We start from the raw sequence: 25784 nt of genomic DNA, 5'->3' as shown, positions 1-25784 counted from the left end.
GGTTAATTGAATGGTTTCATCATTTAAGGAAAAAAATTTAATTAGATCTAAATCATGGTTAATTTAACTAGATCTAAATAATTTAATTAGATCTAAACCATGGTTAATTGAATGGTTTCATCATTTAAATAAAAAAAATTGACAAAAAGTAAAAAATCGGGGTACAATTGAACACGATAAAATGCAAAATAGGGTAACATTGAAATTTTTTTAACATTAGGATAGGATAGGAGCTATAAGGTCCGGGGTTTTTTTTAAGGCATTAGGCCTTTAATAAATTATGCCTAAGGTCTCAGAATATTATAATTAACAATTTGGTACTTTTTATTTTAAAAATCTATTTAATCGTTTCTCATTTTTTGTTCTGTTAACTTAAGATCCTTCCGTTAATATGAAGCACCAAATCGTTTAACAAAATTTGAAATTGAAGTACTAAATTAGTTAAAAGTGAGGTATTAAATCGTTCAATGAAATCAAAAATCGTTCATGAAATTAAAGATGGATGCTAAATCGTTTGAAAATAAATGTCGAAATTAATGGAGGAGTTTAATAGTTAATGGAATTGAAACGGAATAACTATTAAATACACTTTTTAAAAAGTATCAAACTGTTAGTTATATCTAAGAATTTTATCGTAATTTGCTCTTTTTCTTATTATGCAATATTTGTTTTTGCGGGACATTGACCACTTAGAGCCGATTACTAGCTAAGCTCAATGTCCACACGGTGTGGCTACTATGACAACACACTCTTCTTCCCAACTCTCAAATTCTACTAAAACGCTAACCATGTCCTGAATTTTTATAACCACCATGGAAACCACCGCACTCCGTCACGCAATCGGCGTGACCGACTTTCCCTCCCTTACTTACTCTAAACGACGTCGTCTCCACTCTCTCAAATTCATTTCCCGTCCTCCTCCTCTCAATCTCCCCCGTTTTAGTAACCGTCCGATCAACAACCGCAAACTCCGCTGCATCGCACACGGCAACAGAAACCACCACCACCACCACGATCACGACCACAACCACAATCATACTCACCACCACCACCATGACCACCACGGCCACGGCCACGGCCACGGCGATGTGGAGAAGCTGAGTGGAGCGCAGAGAGGTTTAATTAGGTTTGCAAAAGCGGTGAAGTGGATAGAGCTAGCTGATTTGCTAAGAGAGCATTTGCAGCTCTGTTGCTGCTCTGCGGCTTTGTTTATTGTAGCTGCTGCTTGCCCTTACTTAATTCCGAGTAAAGCCATTGTCAAGCCCTTGCAAAATGCGTTCATGATCGTCGCCTTCCCTCTCGTCGGGGTAATACATAACTTATAAACTATGCTTATATATGTACATTTAATTTTGCTTATGATGCATTTATTCAGAATGTAATTGTTTATCCCTTGAAAATGGAAATAAAATAATGATACTGTTATAGTGAAATTCTATTAATCTAGGCAAATGTAATAGTATAATGTTTAAATTTTAATTGGCTTGAGAGCATATAAAAAATTGCTAATGAATGTGTAAAACTATATGTCAGGTCTCGGCATCCCTTGATGCTCTTATTGATATTACTGGTGGGAAGGTGAATATTCATGTGTTAATGGCTCTTGCAGCCTTTGCATCTGTATTTATGGGCAATGCATTGGAAGGAGGATTGCTTCTCGCAATGTTCAATCTCGCCCATATTGGTGACCCTTTTAAAATCATGTTTTTAGCTGCAGTTTATCTTGTTTTCCTTTTTTTTTCCCTAATCGCATTTGTATTGTATGCAGCTGAAGAGTTCTTCACCAGTCGCTCCATGGTAGATGTTAAAGAGTTGAAAGAAAATCATCCTGATTCTGCTCTCGTGCTAGATGTAAACGATGAGAAACTAGCAGATCTTTCTGATTTATCATACACAAGTGTTCCAGTGCATGATGTAAAAGTGGGCTCATTTATTTTGGTCGGAACTGGTGAGGTCTGTGATGCCAAATCTGTTATCTTCTTTCAATCAGGGGAATGTATATATTTGATTGTGTTTCTGATTTAAATGATACTTCTGTTGATAGTGAATTCAACATGGCAAGTAAAATATTTAAAATTATTTGTGGCTGGCCTATAGTAGCAGTCAGAGAAAATTAGAACTGCATGATCTCCAATTCACCCGATGTTGTAAAAATCCAAGCCCCTCTAGTGTTGCTTTTACTTTTTTATTTCTTTTTGCCTACATCAGAGATTCAGAATGGTCCAACAAGAGAATTTAACTGTGTCATCTTGGTGCAAGTTGGTTTTAATGTTATACAAGTATAGCAATATCAATTAGTGGCTTCTTCAATTATGATGTAGCTAATCATTCCATGAGTGCTACTGAAGAATATTGCATGTCATTTGAATGATAAGATGGAAATATTATCGTTGATGAGTTATTTCGATACATGTTGCCTGTAGTGTTTAGAATATAGCAATGGCAGTCAACTAGGCCATTTTTTCAGCTGAGGCTTAATGTTCATGGACTGATTGATATTGCATTCCATTCGAATGATAAGATTGCAGTCCTTAAGATGCATCTTGATTTTAAGTTCTTATGTCTAACTAATGGTATATTGAGATCACTTATATCATAACTGTTTTGGTATTATGTATAGGCTGTTCCTGTAGATTGTGAAGTTTTTCAAGGTAATGCTACAATTACTATTGAGCATTTGACTGGTGAAATCAAACCAGTAGAAGCAAAAGTTGGAGACAGAATTCCTGGTGGTGCAAGGAATTTGGATGGTAGAATGATTATGAAGGTGTGCATTGCAGTTTTCTGGTTACTAAATTATTTCCAGAAATTCCTCTGCTTGGCTGATGGTTAAAGATTTAATGTCTTCAGTTTTACTTGTGCATGTTTTTATTAATGATGTAGGTTCTCTTCATATTTGTAATTAATTTTCTTCAGGTCACAAAGATGTGGAAAGAGTCAACACTGAACAGAATTGTACAATTGACTGAAGAAGCACAATTAAATAAACCAAAGCTTCAAAGATGGCTGGATGAATTTGGCGAGCACTACAGCAAAGTGGTTGTAGGATTGTCCATTGCTGTTGCTCTACTTGGACCATTTCTTTTTAAGTGGCCATTTTTCAGCACATCAGGTAACTCAGAAAAAAAAGGCGCCACGTTAGGTTTCTAATTCTTCTTACGAAACATTCTTGATGTTTGTGCAAAATATCTCATGCTATTGATGTCGTTTAATTGATTAATGCCTGCCTTGCACATACTCCCGAGTCCTGAGTCCTGAATCCTGATATGTGTTCTCTTATGTTAACTATTAGCAAAGAGACCTCCTGAGATTTTGTTCGCTGTTATTTCAAATTTGCTATGTGAAAAATCTGGGAAAGCATGGGAATCTGCTTTCTTTTACCATTTTTAGCCCATAGTCTGTCTCTGAGTGCGTCTTCCTAGTTGAAAGATATCATATGAGACATAGATTAGTTGTCCTTATGCTTTAAGGCTTTGCGTAAATACAGCAAATAAATCTTATCAAAAGCAACATAAATTGAAGTATTTAATCTATTGATATGCCAGATCAAGGTAATAATCTAGAGATTGAAGTTTTAAGCATTTTCAGGATCTGCATGAATTACAGGAATTCCTCTACAATGTTCTTTTAATTGTTAGTTGTGTATTTATGGTTTGATGCTAATGTAATAGCACACAATTCTCTTCCCTCATTTTGAACTCTTATGTGAAAATTTTCCTTAATTCGTCTCTTAAACAAAATATAAATTGTACACATTGTTAGTTTCAGTCTTGTCTGATGCTTGTTAAATTATGCAGTCTGCAGAGGATCAATCTACAGAGCACTAGGGCTTATGGTGGCTGCATCACCGTGTGCCTTGGCTGTAGCTCCATTAGCATATGCCACTGCTATAAGTTCTTGTGCTAAAAAGGTACCTATTATCCAGCCAATCTAATCCAGTGTAAAGTTTAGTCTTGTCAAGTGTGCAGACAACAATTTTGTATGTCTTCCAGCTCAAGTTATGCTCGTGACCTTACTGTGAAAACACTTGGAGTAGGCCCAATAGATCCTTTTTCTTGCCCTGCCTAGTTTAATGTTATGTCAGAGAATGATCTAAGACTATCATATCATCTTTCACTACTTTCCAACATGTTGTCTTAATCTACAACTTCAATATGCTCAACTTTACATACATGCACTTCTTTTGTATCTGTAAGCATCTTAATCTTACTTGTCACACATCTCAATGGATGCTGCATTTAACTTCCTTGGATATAGATATCGTTCCTGACCTATTGCTGTATTGATCAAGTGTAAGCATTAGTTTCATCACTCAGTAGTCTCTTACATATATCACGCCTGGTGCAAACCATAAATTCTCTCCTTCTTTAAGTGGATGTGTGCAACAATTGGATTTCTTTTGTTGTGTGCAGTCACTTAGGTTTTTTAAGGTAGACAAACTGGAGTAAAATTATCCTGAAATTTGGACACTGATATTATTAACCATTTATAACTCGTTTGGAATATTCTGTTTGATTATTTTGCCATTCAATTTGTCATTTTCTCTTATACCAAGTCTTAATGCATTGAATGAGGAGAATATCAACCAACTTATGCATATTTAATGTATGAACCGAAGGACATTGATCATGTTAAACAAGTCAAATGAGTAGCAAAAAAAATTCTTTCTTTCTTTCTTTAAATTTTTTAGCTCAAGTGTAGCTTAAATGTTTGTGTGAGATGAACTTCATCAGGCAGCCATGGTGATCTTTGTTTACAGGGAATATTGCTTAAAGGAGGCCAGGTTCTAGATGCTCTAGCTTCATGTCACACAATTGCATTTGACAAAACTGGGACATTGACAACCGGAGGGCTGAAGTTTAAAGCTGTTGAGCCAATTTATGGACATCAGCTAGTAAACAAGGATACAAACTTCACGTCCTGTTGCATTCCCAGCTGTGAGAAAGAAGCGCTTGCTGTAGCGGCCGCAATGGAAAAGGGTACGACTCACCCTATTGGAAGGTAACTTGGTAGAGTATACTGTATACATGCTTTCTGTTCAATGTTTTCTACATGACAAATTAGGCTTCCTTTACAACTTTGCCTCTGACAATGGCTTTAGCAGCAGTCCATCTGTCTATTGACATTGTCTAGGCACTAAAATGGAGAAGTTTTATGTTTTTTATTAGCTGTTTTTTCACATGATTTTGCCCACAAACAAACTCCTCATAAGTCATAACCATTCCTTATAAATTATTTGCATGTAGTATGCTATTTGCCTCGTAGAATTGGACATTGCAAAGTTTGCTAGCAATAAATGAAGCTTATCTTCTTACAGTAAAAATAGGTTGACTATTTTTATATTATAAGAAATCGTTTACTTTCCCAGTTCTTAGCTAGCCCTCTTATATTTAAAAGGGCTTGCCTGAATCCAGATGCATGAAGTGTTCCATGGCTATTGGGCGCATTTGTACTCAGCCTTCTGCTTTCGCATTTGTACGCAGCCTTCCCCTTTTGCATTTGTACGCAGCTCTCTTTTATATAATAACCAATAAAACAGAGAATTTCTGGGGAATCAACTTTCTTCCTTGTTTGACATTCACTAACCACCAAAGTTTTTGATATTCATTAAGTTTTGGAGAGAATATTCCTAGAAAATAGAATGTTAATGCTTCCAGTTATACTATAAAGAGGAGAAATCTATATATTAAGAATTCATGGATGACATAATGGTAGTTGTCACATTCGAAATTAGTTATTGTTTCTTTAGCTACCACTGAACATCAATTTGTCTACAGCATCATATATTTTGAATGTTGTAGGTTTTGTTGTTTATGTACTTAAGTTTATTCTTCTTCTTTTTTAGAGCTGTTGTGGATCATAGCATAGGCAAAGACCTACCTGCTATTTCTGTGGAAAGTTTTGAATGCTTTCCTGGTAGGGGTCTTACTGCAACTTTGAATAACATTGAGGTACTATCTCTGTAATAAATTTATTTATTTGAATGAGAAACGGTGCATTCATCTGTTTTCTGAATTTAACATGATCTCATAAGTTGTCTTAGCTATAAACAAAATCCATATGAAGGTTGATCTCTTATTACATGCTGTAACAGCTCAAGTGTTTTAAGTAGATTATTGTCCGACGTGATATAACAATCTTCGGAAACTTTTTGGTCAAAATATTAACTTTTTCCCTTTTATAGTCACCAACTGGAAGGGTTAAGTTGTTGAAGGCATCACTTGGTTCTGTAGAGTTCATCACTTCACTTTGTAAATCTGAAGATGAATCAAAGAAAATCAAGGACGCAGTTAATGCATCTTCTTATGGAGGTGACTTTGTTCACGCTGCTCTTTTCGTAGACGAAAAAGTAAGCCTTCTATCACTCTACTGATTTTGTTTACTAGTTTAAATTGTTAAACTTGAAAAAACTGTTCTCCAATTTTAACTGCCAACACTAGAGAAAAAAGACATTGAAGCTGGAAACTGTTGAGAAATCTTAATAAAGACTAAAGGTGGATTAGATGTAGTGTGAAATTGGAAATGAATCTATTTAATTTCACACTGAGTCATTGAATTTACATGTAGGAATGGTTTAAATCTAACTTGATCTGATGCTACCTGAAAGCCATAAAGGATTCTATTCATTTTGATACTCTGTTCCACCAGGCCGCATTCTAGTTAAACAATTGCTTGATTTTATGCTGGGTGATGGTTAGTTGACCATCTTAACCATTAACTCTAGATTTCTATCAACCTCATTTTTAGCTGAATGCCGGTGTCATCCTTCAGTTACTCCCACTGTTAATTTCCTTTGTATTCCTTTTTTCTTCAAAGCCCTAGGGATTCTTTGTATTTTCTTTAGTTTCGTTTTGGTTTATTGGTCAACGAGTCGACTGTGATAAGGCATCTTCAAAATCAAAAGATTATCCATGACATGGAAAAACAGATCGAGGAAGAGATCTATTTCAGTGATACAGCTGTTCAAAGAAGATTGCAATTAATGTGGATTTAATTTTTCAATGTGGTTTATTGATCAAATACAAGTCTCATGATTTCAAATCACCTGTGCAGGTCACAATGATTCACCTTGAGGATAGACCGCGAGCAGGAGTTTCTGATGTCATAACAGAATTACAAAATCAAGCGAAGCTCCGTGTTATGATGCTCACTGGTGACCATGAATCAAGTGCATGGAGAGTTGCAAAAGCTGTGGGCATCTCTGAAGTTCATTGCAGCCTGAAACCCGAGGACAAGCTTAATCATGTGAAGAGTATCACTAGGGATATGGGTGAGCTCTAAAATTTATCTTTCAAAATCACATTTTTACGAGTCTTGGAATGTGGGTGCAGGCATGAGGTGTCAATTTGGACTTTTTTATGATTTTCTCGGTATTTATTGCTTGTTCAAGCCAATCATTATCCATGTTTAGCTTGCCTTTTACCTGATAATTTAAGCTAGAAACGAGCTACTTCAAGTGCTTTGCTCTTCATTTTCATTATAACTACTTATTACATAATTTTTTCACAAAACCCAATTGATATCAAGAGAACTCATTATTTACCATACTGAATTTCCAGTGTTGCTTTTGACAGTGACTTTAATTGTCTGCTTGTTTGATTGTGGTCTCTGAGGCAATATTTTAAAAGCTTAAAAATGTACACTCATAACCTAAAACCACAATATTTTCTGTTCCGCTTTTCATCATGTAGATAAAATGTTTATTTATTTTTTTCCGACCTAATTTATGCTGAACATATCTGAGATGTTATTGCAGGAGGAGGTCTGATTATGGTAGGTGAAGGCATCAATGATGCGCCAGCACTTGCGGCTGCAACTGTAGGAATTGTTCTTGCTCAACGAGCAAGCGCAACTGCCATAGCTGTTGCAGATGTCCTATTGCTGCGGGATAATATATTAGGTGTTCCATTCTGTATTGCAAAGTCTCGCCAAACAACATCCCTGGTACCTGCTAGAATCTGTGCTGTGACCTTTTTTCGGTTCCAAAGATTGGTTCTTGATTCTTTACATGCCTATTGATGCAGGTAAAGCAAAATGTGGCCCTTGCACTAACTTGTATAATTTTGGCCTCTCTTCCATCTGTTATGGGATTTCTTCCCCTGTGGCTAACGGTACGATCCATTTTTTCCCATAACGTCCTTCGCTTCACATGCTCGTGCTTTTAGTCTTTAGGCTATAATATTCGCATAGTATTATTAGTTTGGTTTAATGTCTTAAAAAACCCTGACCTTTCATTCCCTTTTCAATCCTACCCTGACGTTGCAAATCTGTCAAGTTTACCCTATTTTACATTTTTTCATTTCAATTGTACACTAAAGCATAAAATTGACATTTTTTTATTTGGCAAAATTTCTCTAAATTGACCCTTTTTGCATTGGATTAATTTTTTATATTAAAAAAAAATTATTGATCTTTTGTCAAATAAATAAAGGTCACTTTTATGCTTCAGGGTACAATTGAAATGAAAAAATGCAAACTGGGATAAAATTGACAATTTTTCAACGTCAGGGTAGGATTGGAAAGGGGATGAAAGGTCGGGGGTTTTTAAGGCATTAAGCCTATTAGTTTTATCTTCATTTTATTTCCATTTTGGCCCCCTCTCTATTTGAACGCCTTGTTCTGCCCTTAACCACATGGGTTATCAAATGGGGTAATTGAAAATTGAGAAGTCCATTTGGTATTAGGAGATTAGCAGGTTAAGTTAAGTGACCCCCACTGAGTTGAATGTGACGGGTTGCTGATTGCTTCTGATTTGTACATGTGTAGGTCCTTTTACATGAAGGCGGTACTCTTCTTGTTTGCCTCAATTCTATACGTTCGCTTAATGACCCGAAATGGTGTTGGAGGGAGGACCTATTGCATGCTGTAAAAGATTTCAAAATGCCATCGAAGATGGGCAACGGAAGCTCAAGCTCCATACAGGCAGCTCCTTTATAGCCCTTGCTCTCTTCCTTTTTTGTTTTTGTTTTTGTTATTATTATAATTATTATTTTCACCTCTCCATGAAGCAATTGAAATATCATGCTCATGAAATAACTGTGTAAAAAGAAGCAAGAAACACAGATATGTGCCAAATGAGTAGCTGTTTTTGTGCAGAATTAGATTTTCTTTTTTACTTCTTTTGAGTAAGAACTATGTATAGTTCCCATAGCAACGGGTATAAGTTTTTGCTACGGTTTATATTACTTAGGACTGTATTTGAACATTATGGTATTATTAATATTATTATTTTGAAACACTTTTTGCCTTCATGAGTTTATATTGATAGAATAACTTGCTGTACGATGTTATTTTATAGTGTTTGCTATAGCAAATTTACGTTTGGTGCGTCAACATATATTAAGGAAAAAAATTTCATAATCAGTCTAACACATTGTTTTTTCTCCTAAACGACTAAAGTCCAATTAAAGTAGTGGATGAGAGGATAAGGCTTGTCCTTGGCCTCATCATGTATTTTCTTATTATATTTGTTCAATTCCTTCAAATTTAGAATTTCTGATTCCACTTTTTGGTTGCAATCGTATAAACAATGGCACCACCAATTCTTATCGTGGGCATGTTTAAGAGTGTTTTGGTTGGATTAGCATCAATATAACAACTACTCTAGTTTCATCCATTGTAACTGCCAGTAACGAATCATGCATGTCTTCCTCTTAACAGATATAACTGCTGAAGCAAAAAAATGCTCCCATTAACCATAACCGAACAACCAACCGCCTTTGAGCTTTAAACGAGTGCCCATTTCTTGTTTGTCTCCTAATTCCCAACATTTAATAAACAGGAAAACTAGAAGAACAATTAACAGGATTTAATTCGGAAAGTTTTTTCTTTTCCATTTCATTTTTTGTTCCAATGGGTAAAAAGTTGGAAAGAGAGTTTTTACATTACATACATTTTTTCGTTCCCCCTTTTTTTACCGCTGTCAAAACATTTTCTCAAACCCTCTCTCTTCCTTTTTCTCTGTACAATGCCCAAAATTATTCCCTAAAAAAACCCAAAAGAAGAGAGTAAAAACAAAAGCCCAGTTTTTCCTCTCTAGTCTGTTCAGTTTTTTGCTTTTACCATCCCATTTTTTTTACCTCTCACTTTTAACTACTTACTTCCTCCCTACTCAATCTTACTAACCCCAATCCTACTCATACCTACAACATTTCTGAACACGTCCGCCTGATAACACATCCCACCACCGCCGCCGCCGTTTCCTCCGCCGCCCTGCTCCATCATATAACTCCTAACTTCTCTCCTTATCATCTCTTGCATCACCGCCATAAAGTCTGATGAAAACCCGACAAATCCACCGCCAGCAGCATTAGTTGGAGCTGCCGTAGGCGGCTTCGCTTGCACTTGATCCATCACAGCTGGAGTCATCAGTGATATTATCGGTGGTGCTGTTGTCGGAGACTCCGGCGCTTTCGCCGGATTTGACTCGGCGGCACGGTTGTTGGAAACCTCCGTTGATTCTACTCCGGGAAGCGATAAGCTAAGCGAAGTAGGAGGATCGTCGCTGATCATATTATCTGAAGACGACGTCGTCTCAACGAGAGTAACAGCTGGCACTGTCATAGCTCTAGCGATAGGTTTGAAAATATAAGGCATCACAACACCACTCGAGTCGCTGACGTCAGATCCAGATGGACTACCAGGATTCATATAAAGACCAGTAGACACTGGCACACCTGAACCCGCACTCATAGATCTCTTCAACGGCGTCGTATTGATATCACCATCATTATTTATCAAATTACCATCGTACCCCTCGTCAAGAGAGCAACACTTCCTCTTAAGCGTAGAGTTCCAGTGGTTTTTAATAGCGTTATCCGTCCGTCCATTGAGTAAACGGGCTATAGTGGCCCATTTATTTCCGAATCGGGCGTGAGCCCGAATTATAGTCTCGTCTTCTTCAGACGAAAACGCTCGGTGTTCCACCTGCGGAGAGAGCTGGTTGCACCACCGTAAACGGCATGACTTGCCGGATCGACCCGGGATTGATTTGCTGATCAACGACCAGTTCCTTGCGCCGTGTTTCTGTACTAGTTTTGACAACGAATCGTCCTCCTCAGGGCTCCATGGACCTTTGATCCGATCCATAGCTTTTCCGATAACTGCCATTCACAAGAAGAGAACACAATAGAAACGTTTTTCTGATTTTTATTTTCTATCGAGCGTACAGTAAGGTGAAGAAATGAATTTGTGGGTTAATTTTATAAGCGAGATAGAGAGATGGTAGTGGGTGGTATATATACAAGAGGGAACGGGTTACCGGTAGAGGCGGTGAGAGATAGGAGTTAAGGAAAGCGGTTGGATTATAGAGAGAGAAAGGGGGAAGTTTGGGATACAGCTGGCTAACGGACACGCGTCGCATGGAAATAGCACTGATTTACATAGTCACTCTCTCTACTGCTTTGCATTTCCTTTAATTAATTTCGGAGGCTGCGTTTCAGTTTCAGGTGCGTGGGTTCCACTCTCTCTTTTTTATTTTGTTTTTTATTTAAAGTTTAAATAGGGTAATGATGATAATAGAGCGCGGTGATATTTGGAATGGAGCGTCTTCTTATGCCATTTTTGCATTTATCAATAAAAAAAGTTAGGAGTAATTAGGCTGATTGATAGTTCAGTTCTTTTTGAGTTTGTTCTCTTATGATCTCTGTCAGTTTCTGTGTTTTGATCTTTTATGAATTTGATTTTATTTTCTTGTTTAGAAAATTAATTTTATTAAATTTTTGGAAATTATTTATCAAGAGGGTGTTATGGTGGAACATTTTCTTATAAATAAATTTTATGTTTTGAAAATAGTAAATTTTTTACAAAAGGAAGTGGAATATTTTTTGTTGATTATAAATAATTAAATTATTTTTAAAGATTTAAGATGAAAAATTTGACTATTTAGACTCTCAATATTTTTAAATTTTTTAAAAGAGCATTTAAGTGTAAGACGTTAAGGCACCGTTTGGATTGATGGATTCTAAACGATGGATTTTAAACAATCCATGGATTTGGACAAAATCTATCGTTTGCCTAGAAAAAAAATTAATAGAATCCATGGATTTATAAATTCTCTCATTTTCTACAATCCATCATTTTTGAGGGTTTTGATTTCCCACCTACTAGGTGAGAAAGTCCAAATCCACTATTTTTATAGATGATGGATTGTTATGCTATTTATTATTTTCCATAAATAATATTAAAAATCCATTGATTTTATATTCAATCCAAACGATGGAATTTCAAAATCTATGGATTTAAATTCCATTGATTTAAATTCCATCGATTTTGCTAAAATTCATGGATTTTAAAAACCCTCAATCCAAACGGTGCCTAAGGATCTATGAAGCAAAAAAATTAATGTATTTTTGTTGAATAATCTAAAGGGTCATTTTGTATCTTCTACATAAATTAGCCATAATAATTTAGTAATAAAATTATTTTTTGTATGATTCGATAAAATTTCAGTCATTTTTAATATCTTATTTAATAGTAAAAATAATTATTATAGTAACTAAAGCAGTTTGATAAATATAATATGAATAATTTTTAAAAATTAATATAGATTTTTATTATTTTATAAAATAAATTAACGCATATTTAAAAGTTAAAATATATTGTATTTTTAATGAATATAATTAATTAAAGAGAATTTAAATAACACTAAAAAAAATTAACGTAGTGTATTTAATCTCATGAAAGTAGCATTAAGAGAGTGAGGGAGCAGACGGTGGTAGAAGAGTAGGAGAAAAACAGAGAAATTAAAAAGTTAAAAAATTTGTTAAGAATTGTAGTTTATTGTTTTGGAAGTTATAGCTATTAATTAAATATCTTTGGATAAAGATGGTAACGGTTGGGTAAGATTTTATGGATTCTGAACTTTGACTCAGAACGACAGCCTGTATCCCATTAAACAAAAAACAATGGCCGCATGGAAGTGCTGAGCTGGCGCAAAACGACAAAGTAGGATCGCCGAATCGGAAGCAAAAGAATCATTAGTGTCTAGAGGACAGGCTGTAAACCTGCCACCACCACAACCCCCCATTCCCACTTTGTAACGGCCTCTATTACCGACAATTTCCGGTTTCTTTTTCATCTCTTTACCTGTACGGTACCGCTCTTTTTTTCTTTTTAATTTACTCTCTCTCTGCTGGAACGTTCCTCCTCGGCTTCCTCCATACTCCATGAATAATTATTTATGAACAAAAGATCATTTCACTCCCTCAACTTTATGCAAGTGGGTCACTTTTTCCCTGTATTTGATAAAACCGGATCGGTTTCACCTTTCTGACAAACAGAAAAACTGGGATAACCTATTTAAAAAAATTAGTGCTAAATTCCTAATTAACTACTAAATAAGCTAATTAATCCTAATTAAAATTCTAATTAATACAAAATTGGAGACTTTATTTACCTTTTTCTCTAATTGAGTCTAATTATTCTCATAATATGTCAAAATTAATTCTAATTAAGATTAATTAAATCCCTAAAATAATACTCTTTCGGTCCCAAATTGATAGTCAGTTTAGGATAAACACAAATATTAAAAAGTTTAATAAATCTATACAAAATGAATAATTTTATAAAAATATATCACACTTTTCCTTATTTAAAGTAGTGTTAACTTTAATTTTTAATGGATTTTGCTTTCATTCCCACCAATGCACTATCCTCTTGAGAAAGAGCACCTAACCAGCTACTCATCCCACGTCTAAATGATTACTACCTCCTTTTTTTTTTAGTTGTCCATTTAGCCAATATTACACATACCAGATAGTGCTTCTTTTGTCTTAATTTATAAAGAAAAATACTAATATAGCCCTATTAGTTAATAAATGCCTTTTAAATTAAAACATAGGGTCATTTATTAGGGATGGGTAAACTTGGAAGATAAGTAGCTAATATCACATGGAATTACTAAATGGACAACTATTTATAGACAAATAAAATTGGCTAAATGGACAACTATTTATAGACAAATAAAATTGGCTAAATGGACAACTAAAAAAGAACGGAGGGAGTATTAATTTGCAAGTTCAGTCCCGCCAACTTCCAACACCTAACAGCAAATTCACACCCATCAAAAAGATGGATGGATGATTCGTCCCATCCATAACACACCTTACAAAGAGCATTTACAAAAACATGCTTTGAAACTAGAGCCTCGACAGAAGGAAGGTTACCTGAGAATAATCGCCACAAGAAGTTTCTTGCTGCCAACGGAATATCAAGGTTCCATAACAAATTTCTAATACGCTGCCACGCTGCTTCTCGCTCCTCAACAATCTCGCCTCGTAAGCACTAATACACATTTTTGACAGAGAAGCGGTGTTTGCTATCAAAATTCCAAACCCATCTATTCGGAACGTCATAGACGCTAATAGGAATAAAAAGAATATTCAACTGATCATGAGTACAAAAATATCACGAATAACTTCCTCATCCTATTTCCTACCACCTGCTTTCATACATTGCCACACCTTACAATCCTTCAAATCAGACCGAGAAGGAGTTGAAATATAGCCAGAATCACTACACAATAACTGATGGTTCTACGAACGGTAGGATCTTCTCTTAGGATCTTCTCTTGTCAACCTGACATCACGAACACAGGTTAGAATGAATCGGACGTTGTGTCCGACCACACTCCGATGCCTAAGTCAGATACCTTGTAAGGTTTAAAGATAAATGACGTAGTTTAAGAGAATGAATTAGGGTTTTTACCTTAACTTCCATGTCTATTTATAGGTATAGACTTTGATATTGACTTAGCTTCAGGTTTCCTGTAGTAGAGTTCTGTTTAAACTCTTCTTATTCAGTTATAATGATGATCCCTATAAGATAGGGATTTTTACAATAAGTTAGTTACAACAGCTTAATCTTCAAGTGTCTGCGTATCTGTGTCTGAGTCTACTTGTCTGCTGTCTGATTACTTGCGTATCCATCATTAGTCCTTCCCCTCCCTTCAGCCTTTGTTCAACTATTTATGGTTGTTTGCCTGGTATCCGATACTTGTGTGATTTAAGAGAAGATGGTTCTAGATGTACATGGCAAACTTTGCCTTGTTGTCTTATAAAATATCGCCACTTGCTACTTCTTATTCAAAAATTTAAAATGTATTGCTTCTTATGCTTCTGTATCCATACTATAACGACCTCAAAGGGCGTAGACGTTATGTCTTCTACTTTTAAACTGCCTTTGGAGAATGCGGGTTCTTCAAATTCTATGGCCCTCGTGTCTAGTATAAAGAAGATCAAGTTTCGTATTCAACGTCTGATCTTGGAGGCTTTACGTATGTTTCTAGGATAGATGTATTCCATTCATTAATGCTTGTTTCACTTATTTATGGTTGTTGAATTGTGCAATCAACTTCAGTATTTCTGGTACATTGCGATATGCTCTCGTTGGGGTAGTGTCCATATCTTCTATTGATATGACTTCTAGTATAGTAGTTTGTTAATAAAGCGCCATTCCTTTGTTCCAGTGGATTGATGCCTGGTACCTATATCTCCTTCTTATGACAAGATTATCATTTCTTCTAATGAAATGATGTCTGGTATAGCTTCTCCTTCTCATAGAGTGAATATTCTAAAAGCATCATCATTCCTTCTTATTGGCCAAATGCATATAATCCTTCCTGCTCATCAAATGGATCGCTCAACTGGAACAATTCTTCTAATCAATCATATCGTTCCTTCATATGGAGCGACCTTTCTATTTCGTTAATTGGAACTTTCCTTCTGAAAAGATCCTTCTTTTAATGATACTACACTTGATATACATGGTTGCGTATACCTTCTATTTTACTTTAGCTAGCTTTCTTTATACTGTATATGTCCATTGAGGCACAACTTCTAGTGTTCTTTCGTGGTTGGGGCACTTATGTTTGATTTGAACTGGCCCGCAGTCTTAGAACACTTTCTGTTTATGGATCCATTTTTTTTTAAAAACAAACAAATGTCAGCTTCGGCGGCATGTATAGCAAACATACCTTTTGGGAGTTTTTCTAGGTCATCCGCGTCATCTATATCATCTGCACCATTCGCGTCATCTGCGTCATCCGCGTCATTCGCGCCCTCTATATCATCTGCATCATTCGCGTCATCCGCGTCATTTGTGTCATCTGCGTCATCCGCGTCATCCGCGTCATCTGTGTCATCTGCATCGTCTCTCAGAATTAATTTTTGCTTCTTTCTCCCGCCTCTTGCTTCTGCCTTCATCTTTCTCCAGATCAACATCGCTCTATGTCTTCTTCTTTTCAAGGGATTTTGCCCTGTTGGTTCCTCCTGCCAATGGTATGGCTTCTTTTATTTCTCTCGAGGACTTCTTTCTCTTCTTTAGGTATGGGGATGATCTCTCAAACTCTTCCAATATTCCTTGGAATGTACTTAGCTATATTTGCATTCTTATCCTGGAATTACTCCGCCATTTGACTAGTGACTAGTTGTGAGTCACTATGTATTTTCAGATTCTCCACTTTTGATTTCTTTGCTATTGATAACCCTGTTATAAGGGCTGCATATGTAAATTTTTAAAATAAGTAAAAAGATTAGGTACCTGCTATGTTATTATTGGCGTTGAATTGGAGATGTATTGCGTACTCGATTAGTATTAATACTAATTCTGGTCCCGTTCCTTGTTCGCTCGAGGATCCATCTCACAAATATTCCATGTGAGCTCTTCTTTCCTTTCTGATTCTTCTTGTTTTATGTCATCTCAGTGAAAAAGTAAGTTAGTGTTTGCTCCTTCAACGTCTTCCACGACTTGGTCTTGACACCACGTTTTATTAATTGAAAAGACCAAATGATCAGCCTCCCTGATGTCTCAAGGTGATGTAGTGCTTTCCTCCATGGATTTATTTTTGACTTCGCAAACCTTTGTTTTCTTTTGTATCACAGGTTTGGAATTTGAGCGGATGTTTAGCTGCAAATACTGCAACATCAGCCTTCAAGAATTTTTTAATCTCTGCTCCTTCCTCTTCTACCTCTACGTCGTCTGGGAATGCTTTAGTAGATAGATTTTCTTCTTCTTTTATCATAGGCATGCAATTGTGCTCTTTTTGCCTTCCTTCTTTCTTTTATTTCATGAATGGATTTCTGCCTTCCTTCATTTCGTCCTTTAAGTTGACGTAGATCTTAAGTCTTATTTGGGTGAGTACGGCTTCTGCATCTACTGTCAGTGGTATGATCCACTCCTTTTTCTCGTTTCATATTTTTTCTTTTGGTGACGCCATATACATTGACATAGATCTTCTGTTTCTTTAATGAAAGCGCTCCTCTTGCGACCAAATATCTGGTGTGTATATGCTCCTTTTGTCGAGGTGTGCTTCCATCCTTCTGCGGAAAGGGTGATGTTATTTCTTTTTTGAGTTATGATGAAACTCTTATCTTTAGGGGTTGAAAGGTGATTCTACTTGCATCTGCATTTGAAAGCATTTGTTCTCCTGGTGGACATTCTACTATGCGTCCGCGTCTGGAATTGTTCGTTCATCTGCGTCTGGGATCGTTTGTCCTTATGCATTTGTGCTATACATCTGCCTTTGGGATTTCTCCTCTCTCTACGTCTAGTATCCTTCGTCCTTTTGCCTTTTTGCTATGCCTCCGCATTTGGGATTATTTGTCTATCTGCGTCCAGATTCTTTTTGTCTTCATGCATTTATACTATGCATCTGCGCCTATGATTACTCCTCCATCTGTATCTGGGATCCTTCCTCTTCCTGCATTTTTGCTTTATATCCGCGTCCGAGATCTTTTTGTCTTCATGCATTTCTACTATGCATTTGCGCCTATGATCACTCCTCCATCTCCGTCTGGGATCCTTCTTCTTCCTGCATTTTTGCTTTATATCTGCGTCCGGAATCTTTTTGTCCTCATGCATTTCTACTATGCATTTGCGCCTATGATTACTCCTCCATCTGCATCTAGGATCCTTCTTCTTCCTGCATTTTTGCTTTATATCTGCGTCCGGGATCTTTTTGTCCTCATGCATTTCTACTATGCATTTGCGCCTATGATTACTCCTCCATCTGCGTCTGGGATCCTTCTTCTTCCTGTATTTTTGCTTTATATCTGCGTCCGGGATCTTTTTGTCCTCATGCATTTCTACTATGCATTTGCGCCTATGATTACTCCTCCATCTACGTCTGGGATCCTTCTTCTTCCTGCATTTTTGCTTTATATCTGCGTCCGGGATCTTTTTGTCTTCATGCATTTCTACTATGCATTTGCGCCTATGATCTCTCCTGCGTCTTCCGTGTCTCAGACTAAGGGCATGTGCGCTTTCTGCGTCTCCAACAAATGACATCTGCGTCTTCCGTGTCTCAAACTAAGGGCATGTGCGCTTTTTGCGTCTCCAACAAATGACATGCGTCTTCCGTGTCTCAGACTAAGGGCATGTGCGCTTTCTGCGTCTCCAACAAATGACATGCGCGTCTTCTCTACGTCTTCCCTCCTTTTATTTGCTGAATGGCTTTGTACTTCTTTTGAACATCTACTATGTCTGCTCCTTCTGCCAATGGTATGGCTTCTCGCTTGTCTCAATTAGACTTTCTCTCTTGTCCGGGAGATGCACAGTTTTCTCTTGCCTAGGATTTGCTTTCTTGGTGATTTAAGGTTCTTTCTCCTTCCTTTAAGGTAAAGGCTCCAAAATCTGCTGCTTTTGTGTCTGCTATGTTTGCGCCTTCAACGTCCTAGGCAAATACGGAAAGACATACCTTGTTGACGCAGATGCGATTGTTCCTTCTGTGTTCAAGGACGGGAACAGGATAGGTCGAAATGGTATCTGATAACCATGATGTTATTGGTCATTCCAGCTACTGTACGCCGGTGGCCATTTTTTATGCATCTGCGTCCTGCTACCTCTGATGGATTGCGGATCGGAAAAACCACTTCGTTTGTCGTAACTACAGAAGTTTGGTTATTCCTTGCAGCAGATGCTCCGTCCAAGATATTGACACCAGGTGGTGGTGGTTCATCGTGGTGATCCATGTTTCTTTCAGTAGTCGTAGAACCAAAATTAGATTTTTTTAAAGGAAAGAATGATTGTTCCCACAGACGGCGCCAAATGATGGTTCTGCGAACGGTAGGATCTTCTCTTAGGATCTTCTCTTGTCAACCTGACATCACGGACACAGGTTAGAATGAATCGGACGTTGTGTCCGACCACACTCCGATGCCTAAGTCAGATACCTTGTAAGGTTTAAAGATAAATGACGTAGTTTAAGAGAATGAATTAGGGTTTTTACCTTAACTTCCATATCTATTTATAGGTATAGACTTTGATATTGACTTAGCTTCAGGTTTCCTGTAGTAGAGTTCTGTTCAAACTCTTCTTATTCAGTTAAAATGATGATCCCTATAAGATAGGGATTTTGGCAATAAGTTAGTTACAACAGCTTAATCTTCAAATAAGGTGTCTGTGTCTGCGTATCTTTGTCTGCGTATCTGTGTCTGAGTCTACTTGTCTGCTGTCTGATTACTTGCGTATCCATCAATAACCATGGCTCACGTTAAATCTCAGCCATTCTACCATCACCAATCCTCAACCATGGGTCACGCCAAATCTCAGAATTTAATCGTTGGCGAATTAAAAGTAGATACTCTGGTCGAGATTACAGTAGCAAAAGATACAGTGAAGGAATCCATGTATTCACTCCACTCAACACCACATGGGCTAATATGTTGATGTGAGTCAAAGAGACGGAGAAGGGGACAAAGAAAGATGGAACGCCAAAAGAAAAGAAATTAAGGGAGTCATAAATTTGATAATAGGAGGAAGAGATTGATGACAGAAATAATGTTGGTAGTGGAAAGAACGATATGATAGTATAGCTCCACGAGGATTATCACATTCGGTCTGGAAGACGGAGCGCAAGTCTAGGGGCCGTATAATGACGCCTTAGTAGTTGAAGAAATCATTAATAACTACGTGGTAATGAAGCTACTAGTAGATGATGGAAGTGCGATCAACCTAAGAGATATCTGGAGACATTAGAAGAGAGATTGGAAAGCTTAAACATGGCCTAATGTCGTTATAAGACTTGGTGAAACTCCTATATAACCTAGAGGTTTGGGAGATTTTAGAATTCGGAAGAGGCAACGAAAGAAATCAAAATAGGTTCAGTATAGTGGATATGTCATTTACATATAACATCATACTAGGAAGGCCATTCGTTTACGACTCAGGAATAATAACCAGTATATATTCGATACTTGACTATGAAACTACCAACGACAAGAGGAATAGTCACCGTAAAAGGAGATTAAAGAATAGTAGCTAAATGTTACATGATAGTTATGGAGTAAGCAGAAGGAGAGGAGTAACAAATCTACGAGAAGTAGACAAGAAGGAAGAATCCCAAGAAGAGCAAAAACAAGAATAGGAGCAGTAATGACAAATATTCGACGTTTGATGAGCACGGAAAAAGATAAGCATGAAAACAACTATACAACAAATAAGGTATAAATATCACCACATGGGAAATAAAAAGTAACCAGAAAAGACAAATAAAAAAAGGATAAAAAAAAGACGGCAACAAGATTATTCTTTTTGATCTTTGAGGTAATTTTAGGGTTTGAGTAACGCCCAAACCCCGTGTTACTTCCAAGGTTAGAGAGACAATAATATAGCAATGGGCCTCAAAAAGATGATGAAATCGTATAGAATTTGTTGAACTTTGGAAATAACTTATGAGTTTAGAAATTTGCCTAAATCCATAAAGTACTTCCAAATTTTGAAAAACCTATGGGATACGACTAGGAAGGGTACATCCGTCAAGTTGTGTCAAGTTGAAAGTTTAGACACGAATATCTAATCGACACAAATACCTCGGGGGGAATAATGATGATATACTACAAAATTCCTCATCGCAAAAGAGAGGAAGCCCAAACCAAAAGGAGTGACAGTTTCATTTCCTTTCTTCTTCTTACGCTCATTTATTATGAACAATTAATTATCTTAAATATCCTTTTTAATTTAAACATCAAAGTGAACTCGATGCCTAAAATCCAAGTTGCTCCTTTCCGGATCCATCAATTAAGTTTATTAATAATTTTTCATCGGATAAAGTGATTGTTAAAGAAGACTAAAAATTATATAATAAAAGTAATTAAAATTAGTAAAAGATAAAATTGATATATTGCTTAATTATTCAAACTAAAATAATAAATTTATTTATATTTGGATGAGTAAAATAACAAATTTGTATATCTTTGTGGGAAAAAGTAATATACAAAAATAGATCGGACAATATTTATTTTCGGATCGCATATGGCTCGTGTCCGTTTAAAAACAAAACATGAGACGATTAATAATTGTACTTGACATATAAATTTAAACACAGCATATTTATAACACTAGTTATATGATTCGACACGTATAAATACGTTTAATTAAACAAGTTTTTGAGTCATTTTTTTTAGAATGACACGTTCCATTCCATTTAATTATTGATAGATAACATTATATTTAGATAATACAAAATATAATTTAAAAACAATAACATATAAAGTTTAAAATTAAATAATTCTTGTTCGTATTTAATCATTTTTAAAATAGATTAGACGTGTTTAACCCGTTTAGACACAAAATATTCAAACGCATTAACATCAAATTTAAATATATTTAATTTTGTGATTTGTCATCTAAATTATTACTGCTTTTATATTTTTAACAAGAAGAAGCAATTGTTTATGAAAAAAAATGTAAAATCTAGTGAGTTATTAATAAAATTCAAAAATTTAAAGTAAAATTTGAAATTTTGTTAGTGATGATTAAATAGAAAAGAGATGGAGAAAGATATTGAAAATGGAGATCCGTATCCGTTTCTGTTACTCGTACATTGTGCCTACTACCTAATACCCTTGCCGTTTGGTGTGAATTTTGTCCTTTCTTTTTCATTTCTTTTTCTTTTTTTATCAGTTTCGTGTGTAATTGCTGTCGTTTCCGTCGGTGGTATGCAAATATCAAAAGATATGCTCCCAATTAATGTTTCTTACAATATTTTTCTTATCTCAACTTTATCTGAATTGCGTTTAAGATTAGTTAGAAATCTATTTGTGAATTTTGCACTAATTACATTAAAAATTAATCTTCAGACTTTTAGTTGTAGAGAATATTTTTTGTTTTTTGTTTTCAATTTTTTCCTCATTTTCTCTATTTTTTAACCTTTTGTTTTCCAAATAGAAAAATAAAAAATTGAAATTTTGTTTGTTTATTGAATTTTTTTATTGTTTTCTATTTTTTATTTTTCGAAGTTAAACAACATATATCTTCTTTCTAACAAGATTCTCATATTTTTGTTTTTCATATATGTTGTATAACTTTTAAAATATTAAAAAAATTGAAATTCGAATTTTAACTATTTAATATTGGGTTTAAAATAAATACTTTTAAATATGAGGAGGACATATGTTAAATAACTAATTATTCATGATGAACTTGCATGACTTTATTCGATAATAAAATGGTTGGATTATTAATTGTGTTTAAACTAATATTTGATAAGCGACAACCAAATGAAATTTCAAGAAATTATTTTTGTTTTTGTATTTTTAATTTTTTTTTTCAATAATTATGCAATTGAAAAAAAATGGTATGGGGTGGTTTTTGGCCATTTTTGGCCAAAATTCACCTCACCAATCTCTCAAATTTAGTTTTTTTTTTATAGTTTTATCTTTAGTTTTTGAATAAAGTTTATTTCTTGACCAATTTTGGTCTAAATCTAAAAATTATTTTCTACCATAGTATTTTAATTGAGATTAAATCTAATCGAAATTAAGAGTAGTTTTTTTCATTTTTGGAGATGAAATTGTTTTTTGCGGTGCAAACGACTTGGATCTCTGAAACAGTTATAGGCAACATCTTACGGTAGATTTCATCAAGTACAGGTATGTTTTGTGCCAATATCGATGTTGTTTTTAATCTTTAAGAGAACAGATGTATGACAGAAAATGTGATCAGTCGTGCATTCGAAGTTAGACTTCCTTAGAACGTTCAATAAATCTAGATTTTATTATTAGATCTAGTTTTAGTCTACAAATTTGGGTGACCCTTTTTGGTTAGTTTAGCCCTAGTCAATGACTGTATTTTTACAGCTCTCATCATCTTTTCTAGAATAGTTGACTTATTATGTTGAGAAACCGTTCATGTAATTTTCTTTATTATTAATAGAATTTTTAGCCTTTGTTAAAAAAAAGGGTTAATTACATATAAAATCACCACCTTTACACGAAATTGAAAAAATAACACGACCTTTAAAACGTGGCAATTCAGGGCACCACCTTTCATTTTTTTTCAAAAACAACATAGACACATTTTTAATGGCATTTTTGCTGACGTGGCATGACACGTGGCACTCCATTGGCTGTCCAAGTCAGCAAAATTTTATCTAAAAACGTGCCCATGTTGTTTTTGAAAAGAAATGAAAGGTGATGCCCTGAATTGACACGTTTTAAAGGTCGTGTTATTTTTGAGAATTCGCGTAAAGGTGGTGATTTTATATGTAATTAACCCTAAAAAAAATGGTATCAATATGTTCCAATTTCGTATTTTAGTAAATAATCAATGTGACAGCTAAATAATAAGGAAAATACGCACAATATTAACCCCAAGTAAGATTATAATTGCTTTCCTAATATTTATACTTAAATCTCATATGTAGAAATAACCATGGGTCCGATTGAGTTGTAAAGTATATAATTGGACTAGTCAAACTTGCCACAAAAAAATGGTCAAATTCTAAATTAGGTCAAAACGGATCAGTAATGAAAAGGGAGATTTTAGGCCGGTTCAATATTTTTTTGAAACTGAAAATGTCGGTTGGTATATTTAAAAAAATATAAATTTTAAATTATCTAGTTTATATAATTCATTGTTAATATAAGTAATTGATTGATTATATTAAATTTAATTTTCATTTAAAATTAATTTTAATGTATTTTTTAATTTTTCAAACCAGGTGCAGCCGAAATTTTCCGGTTCCAATACGGCCCTGAACAATTCAAGGGGCGATTTAGGGTCGGTTTAAGTCTTTCTCGAACTATGAACTACAAGGTTATGAACTGTGGCTATTTCTACATGCAAGTGCTTGCTAATAGTTAAAAAAATTCATCAATAATTAGATTCAATATACAGTGGTTCTTGTTGTTAAATTCTTAAATTAATTTTTTTTTATTCTTTAAACTCGTTAGATAAAAATATCAATCAGAAAATAGAGTTTTCTAAAAGTTACTTTTAATAAAGGAAAAGTAGGAAAACTTCTTTTTGGTGTTTTCAACCATTAGTTATAATATAGAAAATTATAAAAACAGTTTTCTAGTTTTCTAAATTAGAAAATACTACGACTAAACACCTATTTCCGTTTTTCAGTTTTTTTGAAATAATTTTCTGTAAAACATGCAGTATTTTGAAGTATTTACAAATAATACGATATTTGTTGAATAGAGAGACTATTGTGTTGTCACGTACAATATTAATGGAACAATTTGAGAATTACTCATCTAGATCTTAGAGAATCTTAATATATTTTTATCATCAACGGAACACCTGTATTAAAAAAGAGGCAAAAGAAGAGAGACCTTGATAATACATGATCTAATGTGATAGGAAACATTCTTCATAATCATAGACTCTTAATGCAACGACAAAGACCATTGAGCAATAAAATCGACAGATTTATTAACATCTCTTTTATAAAGATTGAAACTAGCAAGAGAAAGTAACTATAAACTGTCTTCTATAATGAGACTTTGGTGTGAAGATTCAGACTCCCTCTCTTAGAGTAGCTGCACTGTGGTTAGAAAATCACTCTCAATAATAATACGATGAAAGAAGCAGTCCCGAGCTATATTCGACGCATATAAAATGGCAAGAGCTTCTCCTTGGCAACTTCAGGAACAAAAACATATGCGCTTAGCCATTGACACCATGACCTTGCCTAAACCTTTTTCTCAAAAAATATGAAAAATATAATTACCAAATCACAACTTAAAATAAAATCTCAAAACTTGTTTGAGATGTTTAATGAAGTTATCGTAGTTGATCCAGTTCCCATCAGTAGCCATCTCAGTAATTCAAGTGAATGCAGCTCTTAGTTCATATGTTTCATTCTTTGTGATAAACGTCAGTTCTTGTGATCAGAGTTAGTTACTAACAATGTTAGTTAGTTACTAACTGTGTTGCAGTTATTTTAACAGAAGATTTTGCATGTATTGACTGTTGACTTTAACTGCACTCAACTATCAATAGTTGTAGTTGGATAATCAATTGAAATTGGCACATATGTGATGTGAACAACCTGAATCTGCATAATTTCGGATCAAAAAATATTTATCTACAATTATAGCCTAGACCGCTTCTCATCCCATTATTCAAACAAATTGACTTATGAGTGATCCAATAGTGGCGCCGCTTCAAATTACAAACATTGTAATCCATCTTATGTCTAAGATTGCTATTTAATCAAAACAAAATCTCTTTTTGCAATGTCATGGTTTTATCAAAATATGACTATGCCTAAACGAACTATTTATTCAACAAACTCTGAAAAGCAATTATTAGATTCAAAACACTTATAGAGTATCAAAATAATATAAAAAGATTACTTCAATCATTTATCTTACAAATGTCTATAAAATCCTCAAGCAGTGTGTTTAGAAAAAAAAATCATATTTTTCTTCTTTGTAAATTAAAGTGACATATGTATCTTCATCACAGAATTTTCTTTAAGAATTTTCATTCCCAAGTCACTTTTTAATCTGAATCAACGAGTTTCGGCAATTCAAACTGGTGGCTTCTCTATCTCT

General features: G+C 35.0%; 2 protein-coding genes across 2 annotated transcripts; one reads left to right on the top strand and one right to left on the bottom strand.

The window, feature by feature from the left end:
* The first annotated feature begins 681 nt into the window (after window positions 1-681).
* LOC126656162 (probable cadmium/zinc-transporting ATPase HMA1, chloroplastic) lies at window positions 682-9238 on the top strand. The gene is made up of 13 exons (XM_050350663.1): window positions 682-1307; window positions 1534-1684; window positions 1769-1953; window positions 2621-2767; window positions 2917-3112; window positions 3798-3910; window positions 4760-5001; window positions 5846-5951; window positions 6185-6349; window positions 7054-7270; window positions 7757-7944; window positions 8025-8111; window positions 8767-9238. The coding sequence occupies exons 1-13, from the start codon at window positions 813-815 to the stop codon at window positions 8935-8937; spliced, it is 2463 nt and encodes an 820-aa protein (XP_050206620.1). The 5' UTR covers window positions 682-812; the 3' UTR covers window positions 8938-9238.
* Window positions 9239-9807: 569 nt separating this feature from the next.
* Window positions 9808-11213, bottom strand: LOC126656163 (transcription factor MYB44). Its single transcript, XM_050350664.2, has one exon. The coding sequence runs from the start codon at window positions 11107-11109 to the stop codon at window positions 10108-10110; it is 1002 nt and encodes a 333-aa protein (XP_050206621.1). The 5' UTR covers window positions 11110-11213; the 3' UTR covers window positions 9808-10107.
* Window positions 11214-25784: the final 14571 nt, after the last annotated feature.

This window comes from Mercurialis annua, linkage group LG7 (assembly GCF_937616625.2).
Source record: "Mercurialis annua linkage group LG7, ddMerAnnu1.2, whole genome shotgun sequence".
NCBI classification, from domain to species: Eukaryota; Viridiplantae; Streptophyta; class Magnoliopsida; order Malpighiales; family Euphorbiaceae; genus Mercurialis; species Mercurialis annua.
This window is presented reverse-complemented; position numbering and strand designations above follow the sequence as displayed.

Excerpts from the sequence above, each read along its gene's own strand:
- LOC126656162 (XM_050350663.1), top strand. The coding sequence starts at position 813 with ATGGAAACCACCGCACTCCGTCACGCAATCGGCGTGACCGACTTTCCC. Across the intron at positions 6,350-7,053 it reads CTCTTTTCGTAGACGAAAAA|GTCACAATGATTCACCTTGA; the intron begins GTAAGCCTTCTA and ends TCACCTGTGCAG. Across the intron at positions 8,112-8,766 it reads TTCTTCCCCTGTGGCTAACG|GTCCTTTTACATGAAGGCGG; the intron begins GTACGATCCATT and ends GTACATGTGTAG.
- LOC126656163 (XM_050350664.2), bottom strand. The coding sequence starts at position 11,109 with ATGGCAGTTATCGGAAAAGCTATGGATCGGATCAAAGGTCCATGGAGC.